This window comes from Coregonus clupeaformis, unplaced genomic scaffold (genome assembly GCF_020615455.1).
Source record: "Coregonus clupeaformis isolate EN_2021a unplaced genomic scaffold, ASM2061545v1 scaf0345, whole genome shotgun sequence".
NCBI classification, from domain to species: domain Eukaryota; kingdom Metazoa; phylum Chordata; class Actinopteri; order Salmoniformes; family Salmonidae; genus Coregonus; species Coregonus clupeaformis.
Window position 1 is genome coordinate 35,078 of NW_025533800.1, and position 26,959 is coordinate 62,036.

A 26,959-nucleotide genomic window follows, 5' to 3' on the forward strand; every position below is an offset into this window, starting at 1 on the left:
TAGGGGGTTGGGCTTGATTGATTAGTTGTAGGCGGAAACATAACTTCTAACTACAACTTTGCACAGTGATCGTAAATTATATGTCATGGACAATTTATTTCGTTTACAGTCATCTGTGGTAATTCATTTGATCGTGTTTTCCTAAAGCTCACAGAGAACACGCAGCACTATATAGCTAGCTAGGCTTTACTTGTTTATTAAGTCGCTAGCTAAATGCCATTTAACTAACTAGCTATCTCTCGGTTAGTTGGATTTCAAGGCAATTTGCACCAACAAGCTGAGGAATGGACAGATTTTGAATAATTTCCGTTCGATCACAACATCGCACATTTACGCATAGACCAGTGGGACCATCGATCGCGGCGGCGCGAGAGGTTTGAAGGCCTGGGGGACAGATTCGGAATGTTGGGTGGAAACGGGGCAGGAATAGGTACAAGAGCAGGGGGCGCGCGATCTGGAAATGGGACTGGGTTGAATGCTCTTCAAGTTAATAACCCAGGAACGAACATGAGTGGTGCTGAAGGTGGAAGGTTTGACGACCGAATCAGAGAATACTCAGCCGAGGTGGTGTACAGCGGCTCTGAACCAGAGTCCGACTCCGGGGATGATGACGAGACCATGGGTTCAGCCGGGGACAGAAGAGGGGTGAAACGGGAGAGAGCTGAGATGGATGTCGCTGCATCGGCGACGTCGGTGGGGCTACCCCCGGGAGGTTATGGCGGTGTCACGGGAGGTGCAACTGGGGCAAAACCAGGCAAGAAAACCCGCGGACGAGTCAAGATCAAAATGGAATTTATAGACAACAAACTTCGGCGGTACACAACTTTTAGCAAGAGGAAGACTGGCATTATGAAGAAGGTTAGTTGACAGTAGTCTGTCTCTCTGTTTTCATTGCATACATGCTGCCAACCTGTGCTCGTGCTCTCACACCTGCGCAGACGTTCCATTTCACAGCCACAAGTGTTGGCTCTTTGGTAAAAACTCATGAAAACAAATATTTGTAGAAGGCGGGGGCTGTGGTAACTAGTTATGACCTGTTTCATGTGATGTAACTTACAGCTAACTAATTGATTTAACCTTTCTTTTCTCAGGAAGTCATACTGAGACCAAGGTCTATTTTACAGATGAGCCCTAAATTACAGGAAATACACACATCCAAGTATAAATACAAAAATGCAAGCACAAAGAAAAACACGGTCATACAAAACAAACGCATTCATCAGTAATTAGGTCCTCAATCAGCTTTCTGAATTGCCCTAGAGGCACGAGAACATCACATTTCCAGAGTTAGCCATTCCTGAGACCGGTGTGGTAACTTGTATGTCTCAAGTTTAGTAATGATGTTAGGTATATTGGGGCTTTTTGTAAAAGGGCTTTATGAATGAAAACATAGCAATGTATCAAACTACGTGATATCGGAGGGCCAACCAACTTTCTGGTAGAGAATGCAGTGATGAGTACTAAAATTGTCGCCCGTAATAAAGCGCAATGCGCTATGATAAACAGCATTTAATGGCTTTAATGAAGTGGCAGCTGCGTTCATATAGATGATGTCGCCATAGTCTAGGACCGACGTCGACTGAATAATCAGCTTTCTACTATTTAGCGAGAGGCAGGACCTATTTCGATAGAATAAGGCCATTTTTCTCAGCTTCTTAAGTAACTCATCGATATGCTTTTTAAAAGCAAGCTTTTCATCTATCCAGATGCCCAGATATTTGTAAGCACGGACACGATCAATATGGACAGCATCCAAAGTACATATGCTTAAATCATCAGACTTATTTTGATGCGCTCTAGAAAACAACATATACTTAGTTTTAGCTGCATTCAGTTCTAATTTGAGGTCAACGTTTTTCTGTAATACAATGAGGGCAGACTGTAGTTCAGATAGAGCCTGGTCAACCGTGGGGGCAATAGCATACACAACATTATCATCTGCATACAAGTGCAGGTGACACTTTTTTTTTTTTTTTTTACAGACAAGATGATATTGTTAATGTAAACATTAAAAAGTACAGGACCCAGAATCGACCCCTGCAGGACACCTTTCATAATGTCCAGGAAACCTGATTTAACACCATCAGTAGAGTATTTTTTATTTTATGTGGTAACTTACAGCTAACTCATTTGAGTTCAATGGTCTGAGGCCCTATTATAGATCATATTCATAACACAATGTTTTCATGAGGAGTTCTTGATTAGGCTGTCCAGAGTATCTACTTTTCATGGGCTGCTACATAGTTGCAGGACTGATTAGATTTGTAGAGCAATTCAGCTTCTACAGAGAGACTGGTGAGAAGAACATTTGAATGCATTCCTGCAATCACCTCCAAGTTATAGCCCAATAAAAACCGGAGTGTGCAATTACTTGCTGCCAAAGCCACTTTCTTTTCAAGGCAGCTCAATATTGTTTGATCTGGCCTGTTTGGTTAGGCATAACACTATTTGCATTTAGGTTGGGTCATCATGTGTAGGCCGATAACCTCATCCTAGATACGTCTAGGAGCATGCATGTGTTCCTCAGGCCTGTGGTTTTAATGTCACATGCACAAGTACAGTGAAATGCCTTTCTTGCAAGCTCCACAAAATAACATAAGGTAGAACAAAAACACAAGAAAGTAATACGTTTTTCCTTTCGCTTTTATGTACAGGGTCAGTTCCAATACCATATTTACAATGTGCAGGGATACTGGAGTGATTAGAGGTAGATATGTATAGGGGTAAGGTGACAAGGCATCAGGATATATGATAAACAGAGTAGCAGCAGCGTATGTGATGATTGTATGCGAGTGTGTGTAGAGTCAGTATAAATGTGTGCGCTTGTTATGCGTGAGTGTGTAGGGTCAACTCGGTCTGTGTAGCCATTCTGTTAGCTATTTAGCAGTCTTATGGCATGGGGATAGGAGCTGTTCAGGAGCCTGTTGGTGTCAGACTTGATGCACCTGTACCGCTTGCCCTGCGGAAGTGGAGACAAGTCTATGGCTTGGGTGGCTGGAGTCTTTAACGATTTTCCGGGCCTTTCACACCACCTGATATAGAGGTCCTGGATGGCAGTGAGCTCTGCCCCAGTGATGTACTGGGCTGTCCGCACCACCCTCTGTAGTGCCATGTGATCGAGGATGGTGCTGTTGCCATACCAGGCAGTGATGCAGCCAGTAAAGATGCTCTCAATGGTGCAGCTGTATAACTTTTTGAGGATTTGAAGGCACATGCCAAACGAGATTAGCAGTAAGGAGATAATTTGGGTTGAGAAGCAGGGAGGTATTTAGGTTGGGAATGAATGATTCCTCCTCAATGGGGCTTTAAGCTCAGGGAGCTAGGCAAGTTCTGTTAGGATACCTAAACTGTACTATGAGTAGCTTACCTTAAGGCCTTTGCAGACTGTACGATTTTAGCCGTCTTTTGCCACGATTTTGCCATCCCAGACAAAATGTCTATGACGTGGGCAAATTCTTAGGTTGTAAACGATTGTCAGACGTCTTGGCTCGTTCAGTGTGACCGGGTCTAGGTCTTCTGATTTGAAGTACCACAACGTGCGGTCGTAGACAATTCTTTTAGCTTTTATCGTGTAGTGTGGCTGGTGTTAGGAGCTGATCCCAGTGACTGACCAATAGGAACATGGAACCAGCACTGGGTATGCACACAATAATATGATTATTGTGAATAGGCAGATTAATATAATAGTTTGATTTAAATGTTTAGCCTACATGCTGTGCAAGAACGATTTCCCTAATAATCTTGTTTACATGACACATCTGCATGATAAATGTGCAATGTTCTACCACAGCGACCATGTTATTTTGGGGAAGCCTATTTGATTCAGAGTTCGGACATATAAAGGTAGTATGTGAACGTTTTCTAAGATGCATACTTTCAGTTTTTCCAAACTCACTTCACTCGCGCATAAGCATAGAGTGAGGCTTGCGCTACTGACACAAAATCCGAGATCAAATACACCGCTGCAGTTGACGTAGCCTCGCAAGCCAATCGCCGAATGTGACGACAGATCTGAAGCAAATCGTAAAATCCAGCCAGGTTGATATCAAGATTTTAATTAGGTAACAGCGCACAGTGACCTGATAATCGTAAAACTGAATCCGACGTAGAGTCTGCAAAGGCCTTTAGGAGTTAAACAATCCCGCTCAGGGCAGGGGTACTTCACGGATTTTTGTAGCCAGGTGTGCTGTATGCAGCAGGGAGGGGCAAGAACAAGTTGGCTACCACTGTTACAAAATATAGGCAAGGAAAGGGGCTACCTAGTCAGTTGCACAACTGAATGCATTCAACCGAAATGTGTCTTAGGCATTTAACCCAACCCCTCTGATTCAGAGAGGTGCGGGTGGCTTCCTTAATCAACATCCACGGCGCCCGGGGAGCAGTTGTCTTTTTCCACCTTGCTGACTCTGGGATTCGAACCAGCGACCTTTCGGTTACTGGCCCAATGCTCTTAACCACTAGGCTACCTGCCGCCCCAGGAGGCCCTGGTTCACTTGGAAAAGCAGACTGCAACGTAGAGTAAGGCACTGATTTGATGTGCGACAAAATCTGAGCTTTGAGCTATCACTGCTCCTCCATGGTGCACTGCCAACACACACCCCCTCTTGCAGAGCAATACTGTGTGGGTGCCTAGGCAACCACAAGGTTCCTTCCACTCTGCAATGAGGAGGCAATGCCGCTTCTGCATGGGAAAGGGTATACCTAGTCAGTTGCACAACTGAAAGTCTTCCACATTTCACCCAACCCCTCTGAATCAGAGAGGTGCAGGGAGCTGCCTTAAACGACGTAATCGGCGCCCAGGTAGCAGTTGTTGGGGGTTAACTGCCTTGCTCAAAGGCGAACGGCAGATTTCCCCACCATGCTGGCTCAGGGATTCGAACCAGCGTCCTTTCAGTTACTGGCCCAATGCGCTTAACCACTAGGTTACCTGACGGCCCAGGGTTGGTGTGTGTGGGTGGGTGTCTGCACAAATGACAACCTACAGAAAGTGTTGCTGCAAAGTGGAGGACACAGGAGCGCTAGGCCTACTCTCTTCAACTCTATATTCTCCTTCCTATCGTTTGCCCCTTCCTGTTTTTGTAGCCTTGTTTTCTAATCAACACTGGTTGCTTTCTGATGTCGTCCCAGTTTTAGGAGCACCATAAAGTGCTTGAATACACTGAATAGCATACACAGCCAACTGGCCAATGGCTTCTGCCAAAAAGATCCCCTCCCCTCCTACTACTATCCCATAGTGCCTGGGAGCCCTGGGCTTGTTCCAGCCATGCTCCCTGCTGCCTACACAGGCACAATGTTATGCTTGGCTGTGGGGTTCCCCTTGGAAACAACAGCTTGTGCTCACCGAGATCCTGTTAAAAGCTTTTAAGAAATGGCTATGCATGGTGGAAGGAAGCTTGGTCTGGGCTGCGTTAAGAAGGGCACTGTGTTGTGGTACTAATAGCCTGTGTAGAACAAACATGACCCTCTGACATGCTGAGTAAGTAATCATGTTAGTTCTATTCATGACATTTCTATTTGCAATGTTCCACAACGTTTTGCCTTCTGAACGTGGCCCTGCACTGCTCTAAGCAACTAATGCGCTTGTTCAGAAACATTTAACTCTTACTCTCCCAATAACCTCTAGCCTAACTCTCTCTCCACTCTTGGCCTTTTGTAGGACTACAGCCCAGAGACCACGTTGCTTGTTCTCTCCAATATCAATAAATACTTGTTAGTTAGAAGATGTGCTTGCTGCCACACCATGTTGCATCAGTGCTAAGGAATTCTGTGTGTTTTGGCAGAGCACATTTCTAGAATGTTTGCATTGAATATCCATGTACTGTCATTTTGATTTAGGGATTAAGCTCGTGAGAAAAAGTAATAATTTATTATAAATTAGGCAAATTATTTGGGCTGTGTAGAGCTCCAATAGCAGCTCAATGAAGCCATATATGAGTGATTGTCTACAGGGGGAGAGAACAGTAATTGTTGCTCATGAGTTGTATGACGTTTTGCATGAAATTTGTATGAATGGTTTTGCATTTATATACCGCTTTTCATGAGGTCTCAAATGACTGCATTGAGACCCTGTGAAAACCCCCACTATAGGCCTATATCCTAAATCCATTTTGTCATTCACTGCAACTGTAGGCCATACTGCAACAATATATTGATACATTTAATTCATTTTAATTACTAATAAAGATGCATGCAAAGGCCTGTTGATATCCATCGACACTCCCAACTGATGACCTCCCTATATCCATATATCAGTGTGCAAGTGCTGTTCGCCATCAATGAAAGAAGTCTACTCAGACAATTGTCTGTCCGATGGGATTTTTCTTGATTTAAGCAGTTATTTTAGTTATTTATTAGAATCTCCCTACTATTTCTAACATGTATCATAGCATTAAAATGGATCAATGGATGATTAATTTGTACAGTGACAATCACGTTCTCTCTTTTTATTGTTACTGTAAAGTGTTGCGATTTCAAATGCACTTCAGCTCCTTACACTCCTGGAAATTGGCCTATATGGATAGGGCCAACTTGAAATGTTTCTAACAGAAGAGTTATTAAAAAGCATATGCATGACCAGAACACTGGCGGCTATGGGGAAATTATTACATTTTGGTTATTTCAGACCAAAGTTGAGGACACAAGACTGAATCCAAACATTACACTGTTGATTTTTGTGCATTTTACATTTACTGTACTTTTCACAGCATTTGTCAATAACGAAATCTGAAAATACTCTGTGGATACTGTACATTCAGTAACATAATAAGAATATTCATTTACATTTTGGAGTAGGTGCAAGATAAGTAAAAAACGATTACAAGGGTTTGAGTGAGAGGTCTAACTGGCGTCTCCAAGTGGCCACACACCTCTCCAAACTGTGCACAGTTCCTAAGTAATTTCAATGCACTTTTATGACTCGAGGAAAGAGCTTTCACCTATAAGGTGCTTTTTTATTTTGAGCTCTCCTAGCTTTACCATTGAGGAACTGAGGCAAGCACACTTGTAGTTTTTTGTTTTGAACAAAGCTCTGCGTCCCCACCATCATACAATTGCTGTTGTTGTTTACGCAATCCCAAAACATTCCATTTATATATCGCAATCTTATTATATTGGCAACTAGCTAGCTGTGTTATAAAATACGATCTTAGTGTTTAGGCTTTCAAAAGGCACTTCAGACAAAGATTGTAATTTTGATGCACATAGAATGAGTGCATTCAAGTGCGTGTTCCGCGTCTAATCTTCTTCACAATACGACAACATAAGCTCATTCTGTTCAGGACAATCCAGGGTATAACGCATGTCATCCTTGTAACTGTGTATCAAACTTCGCTATCGTAAACCTTGATACTGTAAATGACATGTCTTCAAATAGGGAAATGTGAAGTGCACATTTGGACTCACGGGTTTGCTTGTATGACATCACAGCGGTATTATAACCCTCAACGTCTCATCTTTCAGAACACATTGACTCCTTTCAATTTACAGCATTTCCTTCACTCCGGCAACAACAAATGTGCAAAAGGGATGGGGGCATCTTGTTGTCGCGCACATGCTCAAGTTTAAAACGGCTATCGGTCAAAACCGATACAGCGTTGTAAGGCGGCAAACCTGAGCTCTGACCTCATGTATAGCATGTTACTCTACAGCCACTGCGTTCCAATTTAGGCACTTATCAATGACAAACTCTGCCATTTTCAACCCGTATACAGGAGGACGGGCTGTGAGTGGAAAGGGCTACATGAAGCTTGATTTGAAGCCTGACGCTCTTTCATCCCTCTTCCCACTCCCCAAGGCCTACGAGCTCTCCACTCTAACGGGCACCCAGGTCCTCCTCCTGGTGGCCAGCGAGACAGGCCACGTCTACACCTTTGCCACGCGCAAGCTCCAGCCCATGATCACCAGCGAGACGGGCAAGGCGCTCATCCAGACGTGCCTCAACTCGCCCGACTCGCCACCCCGCAACGACCCGTCCACCGACCAGCGCATGAGCGCCACAGGCTTCGAGGAGACGGACCTCACCTACCAGGTGTCGGAGGGTGACGGCTGCACGGAGGCCACCAAGGTGAGGTGGTTAGACAGTGGGATTAACGCAACCGATAGCTGCTTCAGAGAACCTGGGTTACCACGCATCGAGTTGCCTAATGCTGTCTTAGATTATGATTTTAGCATAGCAGTTGCATGGAGGTGTTTTTCGAACTCCTAGTTCAACAAACATGTTGATATCACACTTTATTTGGCCTACTGTGCATAATAGTAGTAGTAGTAGTAGTATTTCAGAATGTGGAAGAGGTATATTGTTGCTCTGTTCATTCTTTCTTCTGTTGGGAAATTGGCACAGACCTCGGTACCGAAGAGGTTTGCTAGATTACTATGCAGTGCTGGAAAGAAAAGTCGTGTAGAATGTCTTAACCTGTTGTAGCATTCATCATCCCTTGAAAAGCAAAGGTGTTGGCTGTCATAATCTCAGACAGTGTTAGAATCATTGTCTGAGATTATGACAGCCAACACCTTTACTTTTCACCTCCTTATTCTGGTAAAAAGTCTGGGAGAAAAAAAACTGTAGCCACAAAAAAAAAAAAAAAAAAGATTTGTTTCTGGACCAAAGTCATAGTACAGCATCACAGGACATAATTCTGCTTAAAAGGTTGACATCGCTCGCTACAGGGGTCCTTTAACCAAAGCTGACCAATGGGTTAACTGTTAAGTCTCCTTAGACTTCACTATTATTTGTGAGCATATGATCCACAAACACATCTGAAATGCTTCACAGTAGATTGATAAAAATAAGATTCGGCCTCTTTGTCCATATATGGGATGGTTTCCTCTAGTTTCCCTCTTGGCAGAGGGCTGATTGCATTCCATATAAGCTGCAGCTGTTTTCAGCGTTGGTTGGAGACTGTGATTTTCAAGGAAACGTGGTGAGCTCTATGTGAGGAGGTTCAGCGACGTACGCCTACCCGAGGCTAAATCTTATGCTTGAGTAAATAAAAAGGTCCTCGTTGGGTTAGTCTTGAGCTTTATTGTCAACCACTTGAGGTCAAAGTTTCATCTCTCACCTGGCTTAATGCAGAGGGGAATAAATGGTAGCTTCCTCGTATTGGTCATGTAGTTGGCTCATTCACCAGGCACAGGCCTACACTTTCACTTTGGAATTATAGCGTGAGCTACACAAGTTCACGTTAATATTTGGTTGTTGGTGATGAACCACGGTACTACTTCGGCTCACAGCTGACGTGGTGGGAGGAATCCTCACTGCTCACTCTGTGGAGAGGAAGTTGCTATTTAAAGGTGGTTAAAGGGGTGTCTGTCTGACTAGTCACCTCTCAGTTGTGGTGTTGTGCAAAGCACTGATAGAAAGACAGAGTACAGACGAGGAGGTAGAGCCGCACGCTGGTGCAAGGATGCTGTTGTCAGGAACAATAATACAGATGGACAGGGACGCTATTCAGGAGCAAAAGTGGGCTGGGCTGGGGTTCTAGACTCAATCAGACTACAGCCAGACAGACGCCCACAGTCAGTGTCATAACAAGGAACAAGGCCATCCAAATCAAACTTAGTAGGGCATAACCCCCGTAACCTCGTTTTTCATTGTTTGCTTTACTCTCAGTAAAGAGACAGGCTGTGAGCTCGTTGCATGGAGGTGAGCCACGGGGCCCCCGAGGTGTTTGTTCACTCATTTTGTCCCCTCTCTTTTGAAAGAGACTCGTTCAGCAAATGTTTATGGAGGAGGAAATGGACTTATGCTGAGAGGGAGAACTTGTTCAAATAGGCTAATGTAGATGTCCTCTAGAAAGAAAAAAGGAAACCAAGTGCCCTAGACTAGAATGCATGATGATGAATACAAGACACTGAATGCGGTTAGTTGAGTCGGTTTCTTTTCGGCAATTACACTACCAGTCAAAGTTTGGACACACCTACTCATTCAAGGGTTTTTCTTTATTTTTTTACTATTTTCTACATTGTAGAATAATAGTGAAGACATCAAAACTATGAAATAACACATATTGAATCATGTAGTAACCAAAAAGGTGTTAAACAAATCAAAATATATTTGAGATTCTTCAAATAGCCACCCTTTGCCTTGATGACAGCTTTGCACACTCTTGGCATTCTATAAGCGCTTCAAACGTTCATTTTTAGCGCTCCAGGAACAAACGTGCAGCTGAATGCAGCATTGCTGTCGGCACACTTGACATTTCCTGCAGTTGAGTAGTAGCCAACCTACTGCCCAAATGTCGCTGTACAAGTTTCCCCTTTAAATGATCTTTTGTTGCCGTTTTTGTTTATTGGATATTCATTGACAAGCTTTAAACTAAGCCAAACTGCCACATCCTAGTAGAACTGCGGCACACATCTGTGCATTTTCTATCCGCTGCGCTATAAACAGGACACACGTAAACAACGTAGTTGACGGTGAATATACCAATGCGAGCTCAGAAAGTACATGGCAACTATTAAAGTGGCACTCCAGTCTCCTTTTCATCTCATTTAGCACCTGATTTACTTCAAGCTGCAATATGTCACTTTTGGGCGAGCCGGCCAAATTCACATAGAAATGTGTGTTTTATAGATCTGTCATTCTCATTGAAAGCAAGTCTAAGAAGTGGTAGATCTGTTTTATATGTGCTATTTCTATGCTTGCTGTACTCAGTTTCGTTTTTGCGTCTTTTACTTTCAGTTTTGTACACCAGCTGAAAAATACAATATTTTTGGGTATGGAAAATATATTTCACAGCGGTTTAGATGGTACAATGATTCTCTACACCACAGGTGTCAAACTCATTCCACAGAGGGCTGCGGGATTTCGCTCCTCCCTTCTACTTGATTGATTAATTAAGGTAACTAATTAGTAAGGAACTTCCCACCTGGTTGTCTAGGGCTTAATTTAAAGGAAAAAAACAAAAACCTGCAGACAGTAGGCCCTCCATGGAGTGAGTTTGACACACCTGCTCTACACTATACTTGCTTGTTTTGTCACAGAAACTGAAATTAGGCTAACTTAAAATTGTATCTACCAGGAAATGCCGGTGCGATTTCTGCATAGTGCATCTTTAACAAAAGGCTTAATAGGTGGTCCAGGTAAGTTATGACATAGCACAAGTGGGGGGGGGAGAGGGGTCTTTCCTCTTTTGTTCTCTGTTGATCCTCAAGCAAGGGGAGGCTGATGACGTCACAGATTCCCATCAGACCAACTCCTTGAATGCTCTACTCCTTTAAGTTTGCAGTTGTCTAAAAATAAATGTAATCTTGGTTGTCAAATATATCATTATGGGCTACATGCGAGTATAATGACTAAATGATTAATATGCAAGTTTAAATGACTTAAGGATTAACTAGTATAAACGAGTTAAAGACGTCCTCCGGCAATTTATTTTTACATTTACTGTTGAAAAGCGTAATCCCTAGTATAAATAATGTAAAGTACACACACTAGGGTAAAAAATAAGAGCGTGCAAAGCTGTCAAAGGCAAAGGGTGGTTACTTTGAAGAATCTAAAATCTTAAATATATTTTGATTTGTTTAACACTTTTTTGGTTACTACATGATTCCATATGTGTTATTTCATTGTTTTGATGTCTTCACTATTATTCTACAATGTAGAAAATAGTAAAAATAAAGAAAAACCCTTGAATGAGTAGGTGTGTCCAAACTTTTGACTGGTACTGTACATTTTACGGACAGTATATTTGTTACTTGACAATTGCCACCAAAGCAAGCAAGCCAACCGTGTAGGCTATTTGGCTTTGCTCTTGGCGAGCTACATGAACATATTGAACTATATTTTCTTTGGTAGTTTGCCAATTCAAGCGAGGAGTCCTACGCCTCATTAGTTATTTCCCAGCATTGTTAGTTCAAAATGGAAAATGGAATCATCTCGTCATCGCTGTCTCTCCCCTCCCATCCCCAGACTCATCTGCTTTGCTTGATTTTCATGAAGATAGTTAGCACACCAGATTGCTCACAAACTACTTGTGTCCAGGAGTTGAAGCTTAGCCCTTCGATGGAATCCTCGATGTGTATCAGCAACTTGTCGAATCTAAAAAACACTCCAACTGAGTGTACTGACTGAGATGGACAGAGTGCATTATTTTTCTGAAAGTTTCTCGGCATGAGAGAACTTAAATACATTTGGTTGGTACATCCCCTTATCTACATATCATAACACAGCCATACAGACATACATATATAGATTCTCTCCAAATGCACTGATAACAGATCAATATCATAAATATATCTCTCCTGCTTTCTCCATTTCTCTGGACATGATGAAGCCGACGTTCACCATGGCCAATCTGCCTGCCAGTGTCAACACCCAACCCACGTCGACGTCCTCGTCCTCCACTTCCTCCTCCTCCTCCTCCGTGGCCATGCACTTGCAGAACAGCATCCCTGCCACCTGCTGGCAGGTCTCGGCGGGCGTCAATACTCACAGTGCCACCAGCAGTGCCAACGGCACGGTGCTGAAGACCTCGGCCACGTCAACGAGTGTCATGCTACCCGGAGGGTTCACCCTCATGTCCGGTGAGTGAGGGGGTCTCCTGTTTTTTATTTATTTAGATATCTCACTTTCTTTGCCTCATCATTTACCCCCTTTATTACACACCTTATTGGCTTGATTTTCATCCGTGTCACACACAATTTTATTTACTTCTATTCACCCCCCTGAATTTTTCCCTTGCTTCAGAATTGTCATTACAAAAAAATTGGTTTTGAGAATATTGCACCCCAATAAAAATGTTTTTTGTGTGTTTCTGCATGTGGTTTGTCTGTTTTGTCTGTATGGCTGTGTTTTGCCTGAGTGTGTTTTGTCTGTGACTTTGTGTTTGTGAGTCTCTTTTGTCTGTGGCTGTATTATTTTCTGTGAAGCTGTATTTTTTTAAAATGTGAAGCTGTCTGTATTTTGTCTGAGGCTATGTTTTGTCTGACTGTGTTTGAGGATGTTTTGTCAGTGATGCTGTGTTTAATCTGTGGCTGTTTTTGTTTGTGTGGCTGTGTCCGTTTTCCCTCCATCTTATCTTTTGTCTTTCTCGCTGTGTTGTCTTTGTGTTTTCTTGGTCTATGCGCCGGTTCCGCTGCGTGAGACCTGTGCACCGCTAATCTTCTCTGCGTGCCCTCTAGGCACAACGCTTCCCCCTGGCATGCACACCATTCCGCTCAGTCAGCTGCAGGCCCTCCAGGGCACCTTGGCCCAGACCAGCATCACCACCGCTACCGCAGGGCACACACAGCAGGGCCAGCAGACCACCCTGCTCCGCCTACCCGCAACTGTCTCGCTCACAGGTCAGGGGCTTCTTCACCCCACCGCGTCATGTTTTTGTTTCCTTGCCACGATACTTCCGAGCATCAACTCTCCCTGAATTGCAAATCAACCCCTAGATCCTACACTCTTGGCAGGCAATATGCCTTAATGAAAGAAATGGTCTGCACAACAGAAATCATCTTCAATTATGAATTTATTCTCTGTACGGCCGCAGCCTTCTTTCGTGTACAGAATAACCAATTGTGTTACTTTTTATACGATTCTGCCTTACATATTAGAGGGCATGATGGCGCTACCACTATTTTGCTTACACACATCCAATCCTCTCCGATCTACACCAAGGGGTTGATTTAGGGTCTGTCTCCCTCTGTCTGCATGCATCTCTCACTGTCTAAGTTTGTGTTGTCGGTCTCCAAATTGAGCCCAGTTTGTTTGCATCTAGGATCCCAGTAATTTCTCTGTAGCTACCTCTTGTCGCTGTTCAAAACTGTATCTCCCAATATCTCTATGCCTGTCTGTTAGCGTCCTTTTCTAGGTTTACCTCACTGTCTCTCTATGCATCTCGGTCTCTCTCTCTGCGCATTAAGGCTGTTACTGATTGTGTGTAGCAGAGCTCTAACTGCTGTTATCACAAGAAAAGGGAAAGATGGCTTTGTCCACATATGCAAGCCGACGCCCCAAGTAATTTTTGAGCAGGGTTAAAAATAACCCCCAGAGTTTTATCAGTTGTCTTAGCGGATGGGAAAAAAAGTGGGAGTTGAAAAAGTACCACACTTGTGTCCAATGTATCCTTACATATTTTTCGGTACTTGCATTTTGTGAGAATTCTGTGCAACTTCCAGTGCGCGTTTACTGTGAACACTGAGGCTGTAGTCGCTTTAAGTTAGTTTTAACAGTGGCCAAGTAGGCGACTGTGGCTATTTGATCATAATGTAGGCCTACCAGAGGGCCTACCATCAAAAACAATGGAGAAAATGCATCCTATAAAATTCAAGCCAGTCTCAAAATACAACACTACCCCTTTTTAAGAAGATGTCTAGAAATGTACATGTTTTGTGCTCTTGTAGGAAGCAATCACTACCATATTGCTGACTACAAATTATCTATAACTGGGCTAGTAACTCACTAACTAGCAAAGGATATGAACGAAATGTGCACACGTGGCTACATACAGCTCTCGCTTTGATCTCAAAACAAGCGCATCTACTCACGACCGCTCATGCTGTAAACACAGTCCAGTTTAAAGTAAATGGCACAGATTAATATTTCGAATGGCAATGGTCTATTTGCGCATAGGCATACTGCAGCTCTGATTGGTTATGCCACACCGGTCTGTGTAGAGTATGGGCTGAGTCATGTGTGTCAGTGCAATAGAATCCTACTCTGATGCGTTCTGCTTACAACAAAATCTCTTGCATAGTTAGTTTTGCATACTAAGACTTGCATAGTTTTTGTTTCGGTATGTTTCATTGAAGGTGGCTAATATTGCGTTGATTCGATCCCAATTGCCACAGTAAAGGGAAACATTGATAGTGTTAACGGGGAAAACTCTAGAAAGTTGAGTGAAGTTTAATCTCGTGCTTCTCTCAGTGGGCTGATATTTCTTCTGCGCAGCAGTCCTGGGGCTACTGCACGGATGCGCGCTGCTTAGAGGGAACATTGCTTGTGTCACTTTTATATCTCACTTGGTGTTCATCTTCATGAACTGTAGTGAAAGTAGGCTAACAGCTGTGCACGTTCTTTTAAAATTGTCAGTAGTAATATCCAAAAGTACTTCATTTGTAAAATCACAACGGCTGAAAATGGAACACCTTTTTGTGTTAAATAGCATATCTGACAGCTGTATAGAGGTGGATTCTGTGTTGCTTTTCTGTAGGTCAGTTAACCCACCACTTAACCGGTACACACTCATAACTAACCCGTTCATATTTACCACCGAACTGTAGTTATGTACCTAGCAGAGGTAACATGCAAACTTGGACTCTATAATGAGTGTGCGAAAATAGCAGAATAGTTGAATGGCAAATGAATATTCTCACTCTAGGTGTGTGTGCATGTGCGTCTTTCTCAGGTGGAGGGATGGGCCAGCAGCTGCAGGCCATTCAGGTTCACCCCAGCAGCCAGCAGAGCTCTGTGAGCCACAGTGACCTCTCCCACATCACAAGCAGCTCCACAGGTAAACAACAACAACCATACACTCTCACTGCAGCCTGTCAGTGCTTATGAGCCCATTTTACTATAATGCCAATGTGATTTGAGGGGAAGGGGGGGGTTGTAAACAGCACTGCGATAATATTATTAGTATTATGAGAAAAAAAAAAGTGTAATGTTAATTGTTAAATTGCTATATGATGACTAGTAGGCTATTTACCCCACTCTCAAACGCGACAAGCAGCGGTCTGTTTACAAGTTGATGTAATAATGAAACGGGCTCATTGATGGATCCAATCCGAAGGAGGAGGGTCTGGAATGACTGGTGTAGAAGAGCAGTAGCCCCATCTAGAGGGCAAATAGAGAGACTGACATGAGTGCTACTTCTTAGTGGCAAGTGAATCCGAAATCGACCTCTAGGCTCTAGCTCTTCCTCTAGGCATTCCTGTAGATCTGAAAGGACTGGACAGGTATTAACAATATGGTAATTGCTTCTCCTTGCCTTCTCATAGGCAGAGATACTGTATATAATGACGAGATGGTCTTGTCTCCGCCCTAACAAAGGGAGTCGTCCCAAAGGCAGGAAGGCAGGCGGTCTGCTTATCTTTGACGGGAGTAAACCCTCTCGCTTCACCTCTTCCTCTCTGTCATAGGTTAGATGGAGTTTCCTCCATTTTTCTTACCTTTCTAATCCTTGCAGATTTATTGGGCCCAGTTTTTCAAAACCTTTCTGATTTGGATTTCGGCAATCGGATTGGATTAAATGTTAGATTTTGGTATTTCAAAACAGAAAAACTCGAATTATTCTGATCATTTGGATTGGGATTTGGTAATCCAATCTGACCTTTAATCAAGATTAACCAATGATGTGTATATATAAACCCTGGATTGCTGATGCTATGTATTGACCAATAAGAGGCTTTGAAGCCACCGGCCACCATATTGGTACTCCTCAGAAGGTGCAGTCCTCCATAGGAATGAATGGAATTCTACAGTATTTCAATTAAATGTTTCAAGGTCAGAATTACGTATATTTGAGTATTTATTTGTTGTAGTGGGGACTGTAACATTAGTACTCTTTAAAAAATTATGTTAAGGAATAGGTTTTAATATTTTTTTAATGTTCAGTTCACATAATATAATTTTTAAGTATGCATTAAGGTGTCTGTAATAGAATATAGTTGTCAAAAACGAATGTAGACATTTAATTAATGCATCTCTAAAGGATCCACTTTTTTTTCTTTTTTTTAAACAAACAAAGAGTACCAAAATGGCTGCTTGGTGGCTTCAAACAGAGCTCCCTGTCAGTCAACCAGGGCTTATACATACCTTTAAAATCATTAAAGGAGAAGTTTCATTTTTTTACAACCAAATCTCTATTTTTGATGTAAATGGCATGTTATAGAAGGGTCCAGACACCTTTTTTGTGATTTCACATGTTTTTGAGAAATGTGCCCCAAACAACAGCAAATCACTTCTTCGTGCTCATTGTGTAGTATGGAGGCCCTGAAAAAACATGAACAAATGCTCCAAAAACACCCAAATACATTTTAGAAAAGGGAAAAGCTCTCAGTATAGTGATACAGGTCTTTAGATGTTGTACAAATGAAATTGTCATTCCAAACTTTATCCGCAATGTTATATTCCCTTTTGTGTGTTTCTCAAACTTGAAATCACAAAAAAGGTGTCTGGACCTCCTTCTATAATAGAGATTTGGTTGTAAAAAAGGAAACTTCTCCTTTGACATTTTTTCCAAACTCAAAGGTGTGATTTAGGATAGTTTTGATACCAAAAATGTGGATAATGTTGATCCCACTGGAAGGGTGGATATAGAAATGTGAAAGGGACTACAACTGAGAAATGTCAATGTCACTAAGGTGGGGAGATCAAACCGCAGTATTCCATCTGAAAACCAAAGGTTACTAATTGTATTAAATGCTTGACTGCAGTATAGGTATGTGGTCATTTGTTACATTGAGAAGTGTCAAATTATATGCATGTACTTGCAGTACAAGTGATATGCAAGCTCTATTTTTTTATCTTAGTTGCCTTTATTAACATAGTTCTGTAGCTCAGCTGGTAGAGCACGGCGCTTGTAACACCAGGGTAGTGGGTTCGATCCCCGGGACCACCCATACACAAACATTTATGCACGAATGACAGTAAGTCGCTTTGGATAAAAGCGTCTGCTAAATGGCATATTATATATATATATATTTTTTTTCTGTTTAACTATGACTGTGTAGAAGTAGTAACATGACCTGTTCAACATGTTGAAGTCACGATTCATAATTGTACGAATGAACCTTGCAGAATATTGATATGCACCCCTTGTTGTCCTGTCTCCCTACTCCAGTGAGCCTCCCCACCACCATCGTCACGTCCTCGGTGCCCTCGACGATGGGTGGTCACATGATGTACCCTGGCGCCCACACTGTTATGTACGCCACACCTACGACCTCGTTGGGCGACGGCAGTCTGACCGTGCTCAACACCTTCCCACAGACAGCCCATACTCAGTCCCATGACCCCGGTGAGCCAATTAGAGTCCAGACGCCACAACTGGCCTAACAGGGCGCTGATATACACTGAGCTCAAAGTATTGGTACAGTGACAACTTTTTTGTTGTTTTGGCTGTACTCCAGCATTTGGATTTGAAATGATACAATGAGGTTAAAATGCAGACTGTCAGTAATAATTTGAGGGTATTTTCATCCATATCGGGTGAACCGTTTAGAAATTACAGCACTGTTTGTACATACCCCCCCCCCCATTTTGGGGGACCAAAAGTATTGGGACAATTTCACTTATGTGTATTAAAGTAGTAAAAATGTAAGTATTTGGTCCCATATTCAACCCAATTTACATTTACATTTTAGTCATTTAGCAGACGCTCTTATCCAGAGCGACTTACAGTTAGTGAGTACATACATTATTTTTGTATTTTTCATACTGGCCCCCCGTGGGAATCGAACCCACAACCCTGACATTGCAAACACCATGCTCTACCAACTGAGCTACATCCCTGCTGGCCATTCCCTCCCCTACCCTGGACGACGCTGGGCCAATTATGCGCCGCCCCATGGGTCTCCCGGTCGCGGCCGGCTACGACAGAGCCTGGATTCGAACCAGGATCTCTAGTGGCACAGCCTTAGACCACTGCGCCACTCGGGAGTCTCTACAAGGTGGACAATTCCCACGGGGGGGCAGTATAAAAAAAATATGTATTCACTAACTGTAAGTCGCTCTGGATAAGAGCGTCTGCTAAATGACTAAAATGTAAAATGTAGAGTCCATGCCCCGCAAATTGAGGCTGTTCTGAGGGCAAAAGGGGGGGCTGCAACTCAATATTAGGAAGGTGTTCCTAATGTTTGGTATACTCAATCTATGTCAGCTGTAGAGAGACGAGAGGGCATAAGAAAACAACTCGTTTTGATCAGTCAGCTATAGGATGACAAATACCAGAGTTTAGGTGCAGGTACAGCCGACTAGCGCTAGCTAGTTGGAGTCAAATATCTATACTATCGTCCAATAGTATAGATATTTTTTCTCCCCATTTGTTTTTAGGTTATTCAAAAACAACTAGCACGGCGGGAGAAATCAGCATGCATTAAACTGAAAGAGTGGTTAATAGGCCAAGTCCTATTCCTATCAAATGGAAAGAAAATATATAATTGGGCCATTAAAAGTGTGTGTGTCCAATCCTATAAAAATAGACTTCGGATTTTGGTCCAGATCATCTGACATTTGAGAGTTTGAGAGAGAAAAAACTCTTAGCTCTGTCTACATTATTCTCTTACATTCTGTAAATATAACATTTATTGAAATAGGCTATAGCAAATAGGAATATAGGCCATTTTCTCAATATCACCCATGCACTACCCTGCTGTGTGCTGCCTGACTGCTCTTTACTGCAGAGCGGCATGCAGTCAAGTTGAAATAGCTTAGTCTCGTCTGTCATATCATGATGTTGTCACTATCGACGATGGCTGTCAATCATCCTCGATAGACGATACTATCGTAATATCGGCCAAACCTACTGGCTCGTTTTATGTGTGCGATTCATTTATTGGACTTTTTTTTCTACCCCTCCCAACTAGGTGCTGTATCGCAGGTGTTCCTCACAGGACATCCTGGGACAGTTCAGATCCCTGTGTCAGCAGTGCAGATCCACCCGGTAATGATACCCATGTCCCTTTGTCACCATAACTCTACTGTCATTACTGTCACCTAAACACTACTGTCACCTCAACATTACTGTCACCTAATCCCCTCTCCTTTTGACCTGTAGATGGTGATTGGTCAGCAGTCAAGCAGCAGCAGCAATCTCACAGAGCTTCAAGTGGTCAACCTGGACGCCCATCATCACTCAAAGGACGATTGACCCGCCCACATATCAATAGACTGCTTTACCGAGACACACATTTAAATGCACACACGCCAGGGGATCACTGACGCCTTGCCAACAGACTGCCATCCCTATTTATTACTGCCATTTCACAGCAATTATACATTTTTTTTTTTTATAAACCTTGTAAGAATATGCACACACACTTACAATGGTGTTACAGAGGATTGACGTGTGGTACCGCCATTTTACTTTGTATCCATTTTTGTATATTTGTATTTTATTTTCTTTCTCTGCAAGAGTTGCTTGGCTTGACATATCCACACATTGCTGGGGCTACAGCTTCACATTTCAATCAGACACTTGTAATGTGTGCACATAACGGTTGTATGTATGTGAACTGAAAAGAGGTTTTGATATTTTGTTTTTCTTATGAATGTATTCTCTTTTTAAGCCCTCTGCATCCTAATGTTGATATTTTTATTATGTTGGCTAATGAATGATAACTCTACAATACCAGTTGCTGTCATTAGGGTAATCATATATTTTTATTTCATTTCTGGGGGGAAATGTGCCAAATGATAACAGTATCTATTTACTGATAATGCTACAGTTAAATAAATATATACTCAATTACGCACAGATACACACAAACAAAGCATTACCCTCAAAATCAAGCATCTGTCAGAATCACATACGTGTACATCATGACTCTGGGCTGACTCTGCCATGTAGCTTGAGTGTGCTACGCTTCTGTGCTGTGCTACAATGGGCTGATACACTGACTTGTCCTTGTACTCTGACAGGGTACCACCACTGGTCTAGGTACAGTACTGCCCTATCATTCTGTAGGTTAAGGAATTACTTTTGAACATCACAAGGTTAATCTGGAAGGCTGACGCCGGCACTTTTTCCTCTTCTCTGTGTGAATCTACAGCACTTACTTGCTGCAAAGAATAGTACTGTATTTCCCATCAAAACAACTGAACTATTACCCCAATTGTAAGGGTGTGTTTTCAGGATGCTGGTTACGATTTCAATATTGAAGGACATTGTCTTAGTACCTAATACCCAAGATTTTATATATTTTTTTTACACTTACAATATCATACCCTATGCCAGTCTAGGTTGTCATAGTTAAATCTTCAAGAAAAAAAATCTGGAATATGTCTATCTGGGTTGTGTTCATTAGGCACCAAACGGAAGAAAAACGATCATATCAAAGCCTGTTTAGCCCATATTTTAGAAATAGGCTCTGCAATGTTGGGTATTAGTATAACTGCACAAGTGTGGTTTTTAAAGAGGAAATCATCAAGACAGTATTTATCGGTGTGGTTCTCTTGTGCTCAACCATTGCCATCGTGAGGGAAAAGCAACAACATCAAAATGTTTAATGGGTAATAATATTAATTTACTTTTGTGGGAATCCTTGAATAGCAAGCACCACATTTCTATCACTTGGCTTGCCTGAAAAAAGACACACACAGCTTCATGCCCACATTCTCTACCACTTGAACATCTTCTGAGATGGTTTTTGACTGTTAACCATTGTCACCTATGTCAAATATCTATTCTTCAATTTAAATGTATGAATAAAAAGAATGTTTGTAGTTGGTCACCAATATTTCCCCGCTTCCTGTATGAAACAAACTGAAAAAGAATGGCCACAATACTCCCTGAAATTGTTGTGTAAATAGCACTACATGAGTAGCCTTAGCTGATATGTCAATAGCTAGGTTTCCATCCAATTGGGGTCAGATTTTCATGTGAATATTCTAAAATAGGCATAAAAAAAGATGCGCAATTTGCCACCAGAGGTGTGTTTCCATCAAACGTACTTGTTGCGGCTACAATGCTGTGCGTGATGACATAGTGCACATAAAAAAAACATGCGTTATGAACACCCCTCCTCTCCAACTAGTAATTACTAATAAGTCGCTCTGGATAAGAGCGTCTGCTAAATGACGTAAATGTAATGTACTGTAATGGAAAGTACGTGAATGCATCCAACTGGTATTTCAACTTCACCACTGGTCATTTCCACCTTCCCACTTGGCTATGAATGCAGCATTAATAAGCCTTTGTCAGAAATCAGGACTAATAAAGCCAATGCAACTGCCAGTTTTACAAATGCTAGGCTACCACTGGATGGGCATTCATAACATTATACAACAGTTTGCTGATAAAGTGAATGAAGTTACAGTGGAGACTCCTCAGCGGAGGAAGGGGAGGACCATCCTCAGTGAATTTCATAAAAATATATATTTTAAAACATTTAAAAAGTTATCCTTTTTAGATAAAACTATACTAAATATAATCACGTCACCAAATAATTGATTAAAACACACTATTTTGCAATGAAGGTCTACAGTAGCCTCAACATCATTCTGTAGGGTAGCACCATGTTGTAGCCGGAGGACAGCTAGCTTCCGTCCTCCTCTGGGTACATTGACTTCAATACAAAACCTAGGAGGCTCATGGTTCTCACCCCCTTTCATAGACTTACACAGTCATTATTACAACTTCCGAAGGACGTCCTCCAACCTATCAGAGCTCTTACAGCATGAACTGACATGTTGTCCACCCAATCAAAGGATCAGAGAATGAATCTAGTACTGAAAGCATAAGCTACAGTTAGCTAGCACTGCAGTGCATAAAATGTGGTGAGTAGTTGACTCAAATAGAGAGAAAGATAATAGTTGAACATTTTAAAACAAATTAATTTCTTCCTAAATGAAGGAGAAGCGAGAGAGCTTCTGTCATTTTTTTTCTCTCACTTACTTAGCTAGCAAATGCAGCTAGCTGGTTTAGCCTACTCAAACACCCTGCTCAAACAGGGGGATGTTATGTTAGCTAGCTGGCTATGACTATCCAACACAACACTGGAACTCTTCCAAGTTAAGTTCAGGTAAGTTTGGTTTGACTAATTTATTGACACCGGAGCCCGCCGGTGTAGGTGCTAAACTGCTTACTGATTGTAGCGGGTTTACTAACGCGTTAGTTATATTAGTTATGTTGACTATGTCTTTACCATAGCTAATATGGTGACAACGATGTAGGCTGTGTGTAGAAGTTATGATATGGTTGGGCTTAGAAAGGTTTTTTCGCCTGGTCACATACAGCTGATGTGTTGTGCATTGAAGTCCACAAGTGAAGGGAAAAGGTGAGAGGAGGAGAGCGCATAGATGCGAGAAGGAATAAAACGTGACTGTTATGAAAGTGAACTGTCTTTACGTGTGATCAGGGGTGTATTCATTCCGCCGATTCTGTTGAAAAACTTTTTTTTTAAAGCCAACGGAACAAAACGCCGATAAACATACCTGAATGTATCCAATAGAAACTATTGTTTGCAACTGTTGGACTAATGATTACACCCTATATCAGCTAGATGCAGGCAAGAGTGTCTGTCACTGTCTGTCCCTCAAATTTTTCTCTACACCTCTGTGCACCTACATTGTAAACTTTTATTCATAGGTTAAGTTGTAGCAACCTCATAATGGGTATAGGGAACATTCGAGTATCATGTAGTAGCCTAAACCTATCACTGTTACATTGAACTGGGTGAATGGAATATGGTGTAATAGAAATAAGGCCATGCTCATGAAAAATAATATCGTCCTCCCTCATCTTAAACAGCACTAACCGCCACTGGTAGGTTATATGATGAGATATGGATCAGAGCAATACTCCGTCTTTTCCTGGAGATCCAGTCCACCCACTTCTCACATCCAAAGTGGAAAGACTGGGTCCTCATTTTCCTTAAATTCTGTACCGGAAGAATTCCGGACCATGATGTGGAGCTCTTCCCTACTGCGTCAATGCGCAAAATGGTAGCAATATCGTCTGGATCTAAATTGATGTGCAACAACATTTCTACATTCACCTTCTGCTACCCTTCTGTCAAGCTGTCTACGCATACAATTTGATGCATACATCGATTTATCCAGCCTATGCACCACACAGAACGCACTGCAACTGCCTCTGCAAGGCAATGCTGCAAGGCAAACACAGCATTCCATTGGAAATTATGCCTCGATCACACCGACAGTGTTATGCATTTTGGTACACCACAAGTACATTCATTTCCAATGGAACGCTGCGTTTGCCTTACGGCATTGCCTTGCAGAGTCAGTTGCAGTGCGTCCTAGGTTGGATTTATTGATCCAACATATGCGTCAAACAGTATGCGTAGACCACTTGAAAGAAATGGTTGAACATTTGTTGCACACATATCCAGATGATGCTGCATACCATTCTACGCAATAACACTGTTGGTGTGATCGAAGCGTTATTCTACTTCTGGTGTACCAAAACGCAAAATCATTGTAGGTATGATCGAGGCATAAACCAGTACTGTGAAATCCTACAGCCTGTCTCCAAGCCACTAGACAAGTTCGGGATCTGGTACAGGGTCAGAAGGTACAAAGTATGTCTAAGTAAGATCAACGGACCTCCAGTACAGATCCCTAACTCCATCTTGCTGGGTCCCTACAATGGAAAAATCAGTTATCATGGTCAGACCCTGCGCTGTTACAGCTATCACGGTCTGGGCCATCAAGGTCAGAGATTGTCATAAAGTTGGAAGTGCGCTGGCCTGGGCCACATTAAACAACCTATGTGTTGTGATAATTGCTTTGTTTGCTTGATAACCTGTTAGTTCATATGCCTTGCCACCGTGATATATAGGCCTAAGGCCGAGACAATAAGAAGACACAGTGGCAGAATAAATTGAACACCACCTTAGTTTCATCACAAAACCGGAGAACAACATCTATTTGGAGGAGTATATTGCATGTAACAAAGAGTAATATGACCTACAGCATGGTCAATCAAGTTAATGTTTCCAACATTTTCGGACTACTAACAACTATTGATTTAGAACACTTGAGAGTTACCGCAACTCTCAAAGAAAACAGGAGCTGCCTCCACTATTCCAGCACCATTTCAACATGATCAAATCACCTATGCTTAGTCTAATACAGCGACAACTAAAAGATACCAAAAACAATTTAGTCCAATCAACGTAAGCTAAATATCATGTGGCTGTCCATTGTACTGATTTGTGTGTGTGTGTGTGTGTGTGTGTGTGTGTGTGTGTGTGTGCGTGCGTGCATGCGCGCGCCTAAGTAGAAAAAAACATGTTGACTCACACTACTTGTAGAGAATCGCCAATGCTATCATCTCTCTGTCATGTTGCTGAAACGGTCTATGACTCTATCATACAGTACACGCTTTTAGTTTTTGTTGTCCTAGGCTACCTGGCTAAAAAGCTTGCTCGTTAGTCTAATTTTCGTTCATGTGCAACGATGAGCCAGCTAGTTAACATTAGCCTACTACATATAGCTACAGTACCAGTCAAAAGTTTGGACACACCTACTCATTCAAGGGTTTTTCTTTATTTTATACGATTTTCTACATTGTAGAATAATATATTTTGATTCGTTTAACACTTTTTTGGTTACTACATGATTCCATATGTGTTATTTCATAGTTTTGATGTCTTCACTATTATTCTACAATGTAGAAAATAGTAAAAATAAAGAAACCCTGGAATGAGTAGGTGTGTCCAAACTTTTGACTGGTACTGTACATATTGAACTTCCATGCTCTCAGGCCAGGGGAACAATGTATTAACTTATGGTTGGATCAGAATCACCATTATAATCATTGGCCAGTACAGAGAATCAAATCAATCAAATCAAATGTTATTGGTCGCATTACACATGTTTAGCAGATGTTATCGCGGGTCTAGTGAAATACTTGTGTTCCTAGCTCCAACAGTGCAGTAATATCTAACAATACACACAAATCTAAAAGTAAAATAATGGAATTAGGAAAGAAAAGTTGCTAGCTAGCTACCCACCAGAGGACAACACAGAGATGCAACAATTCAAGTTTTTTTCTGTCAATGATGTTTGGCTTTTCATGTGATGTGATTAGTGTGAAGCCAAATCCAAACTGGCTTACCTTCACACTTTTTTTTGGTGAACCAGGACCATTCACAGTTGAGCTCACTGTTTCCCTCAACGATGCTCGCTGGCTTCACTTGCATTCAATGCTACGGGCGGCAACAATGTCACACTCTTTTTTACCAGACAGCATCAGATAGATGGGCTACACAGACAGAGACAAGAGGGTCGCTGTTTTGCTCGCTCTGATACTTTCCCCGGTGAGATACATTCAGCCTCTTGCGAACTGAAGGAAAATGATGAAACACAGAGAAACGAAGGATACATTGATTTATTATTTTTTGGCACATCCCTTGGCATCCATGAATATACGCCATTGACTGTCATTAATAAATGTAGACTATAAGATCTTAGCTAAAATAATCATGAACAGACTAAATGGGGTTCTTGATACCATAATAGAAAAAGAGCAAACATTTGCCATCAAAGGGCGTTTCATGTGGGACAACCTCTGTACGCTGAAAGATATTACTACATCCACATCTGAATTGTATTTCTACATTTTGTTGAGAAAAGGGCTTTTAATTATGTTTCACGTGAATATTGATGGTCTGTAATGAAATGTTATGGGTTCCCAAGTCCATTAATTGATATGATTAATTTACTGTGTGCCGATCTACTGTCCAATTAATGTAAATGTTCCTGACCGAACCTTTTGAAATTGAAAGGGGGGTGAAACAGGGTTGCCCACTTAGCACAGCCTTGTATGTAATAGCTATTAGCCCTATCCTAAAGCGAATTAAAGAAGATCCAAGTTTTCAAGGTACTATCACCAGCTCTAGATAGCCCGTTGTCGCACTTACTTATGCCGATGATGTGTCTGTTATAAACAGAAATCAAGATGAGTTGAATAGATTAAACAATCATTTGAATTTATACAAAGAAGTCGCTGGAGCTAAATTGAACCAAGATAAAATGGAGGGTGTTTGGATTGGAACTCCAATAAACATACAAGTAAGGGATTAAATTAGAATTTGGGGTGTATAAATACGTAACTAAAGCGCATATCGATTGGTCTGCTCTGCCCATAACAGTCAAACCAAGCATAGGGTTTGCTATAAGATTGAAATTGGAAATGTAACCGTGAAAAAACTATGAAATAGCTCCCCAATACCGTCTGATGTATATATTTAATGTATTACATGAATGGTGATGACAGACCTTCCAAACATTTTAACAGTGTTTTAATGCGATTTTTTCCAACCTGCTCCATGGATTCAATGTATTCCA

General features: G+C 41.9%; 1 protein-coding gene across 3 annotated transcripts; it reads left to right on the forward strand.

Moving 5' to 3' along the window:
- Positions 1 to 21,378, forward strand: LOC121572348 (serum response factor-like). 3 transcript variants are annotated; one of them, XM_045214963.1, is made up of 8 exons: positions 1 to 858; positions 7,793 to 8,062; positions 12,273 to 12,522; positions 13,120 to 13,281; positions 15,333 to 15,437; positions 17,769 to 17,945; positions 19,513 to 19,589; positions 19,704 to 21,378. In XM_045214963.1, the coding sequence occupies exons 1-8, from the start codon at positions 403 to 405 to the stop codon at positions 19,794 to 19,796; spliced, it is 1,590 nt and encodes a 529-aa protein (XP_045070898.1). In that variant the 5' UTR covers positions 1 to 402; the 3' UTR covers positions 19,797 to 21,378. The 3 variants fall into 3 exon arrangements, with proteins under 3 accessions (XP_045070898.1, XP_045070899.1, XP_045070900.1); XM_045214964.1 differs by lacking the exon at positions 13,120 to 13,281; XM_045214965.1 differs by lacking the exon at positions 7,793 to 8,062.
- Positions 21,379 to 26,959: the final 5,581 nt, after the last annotated feature.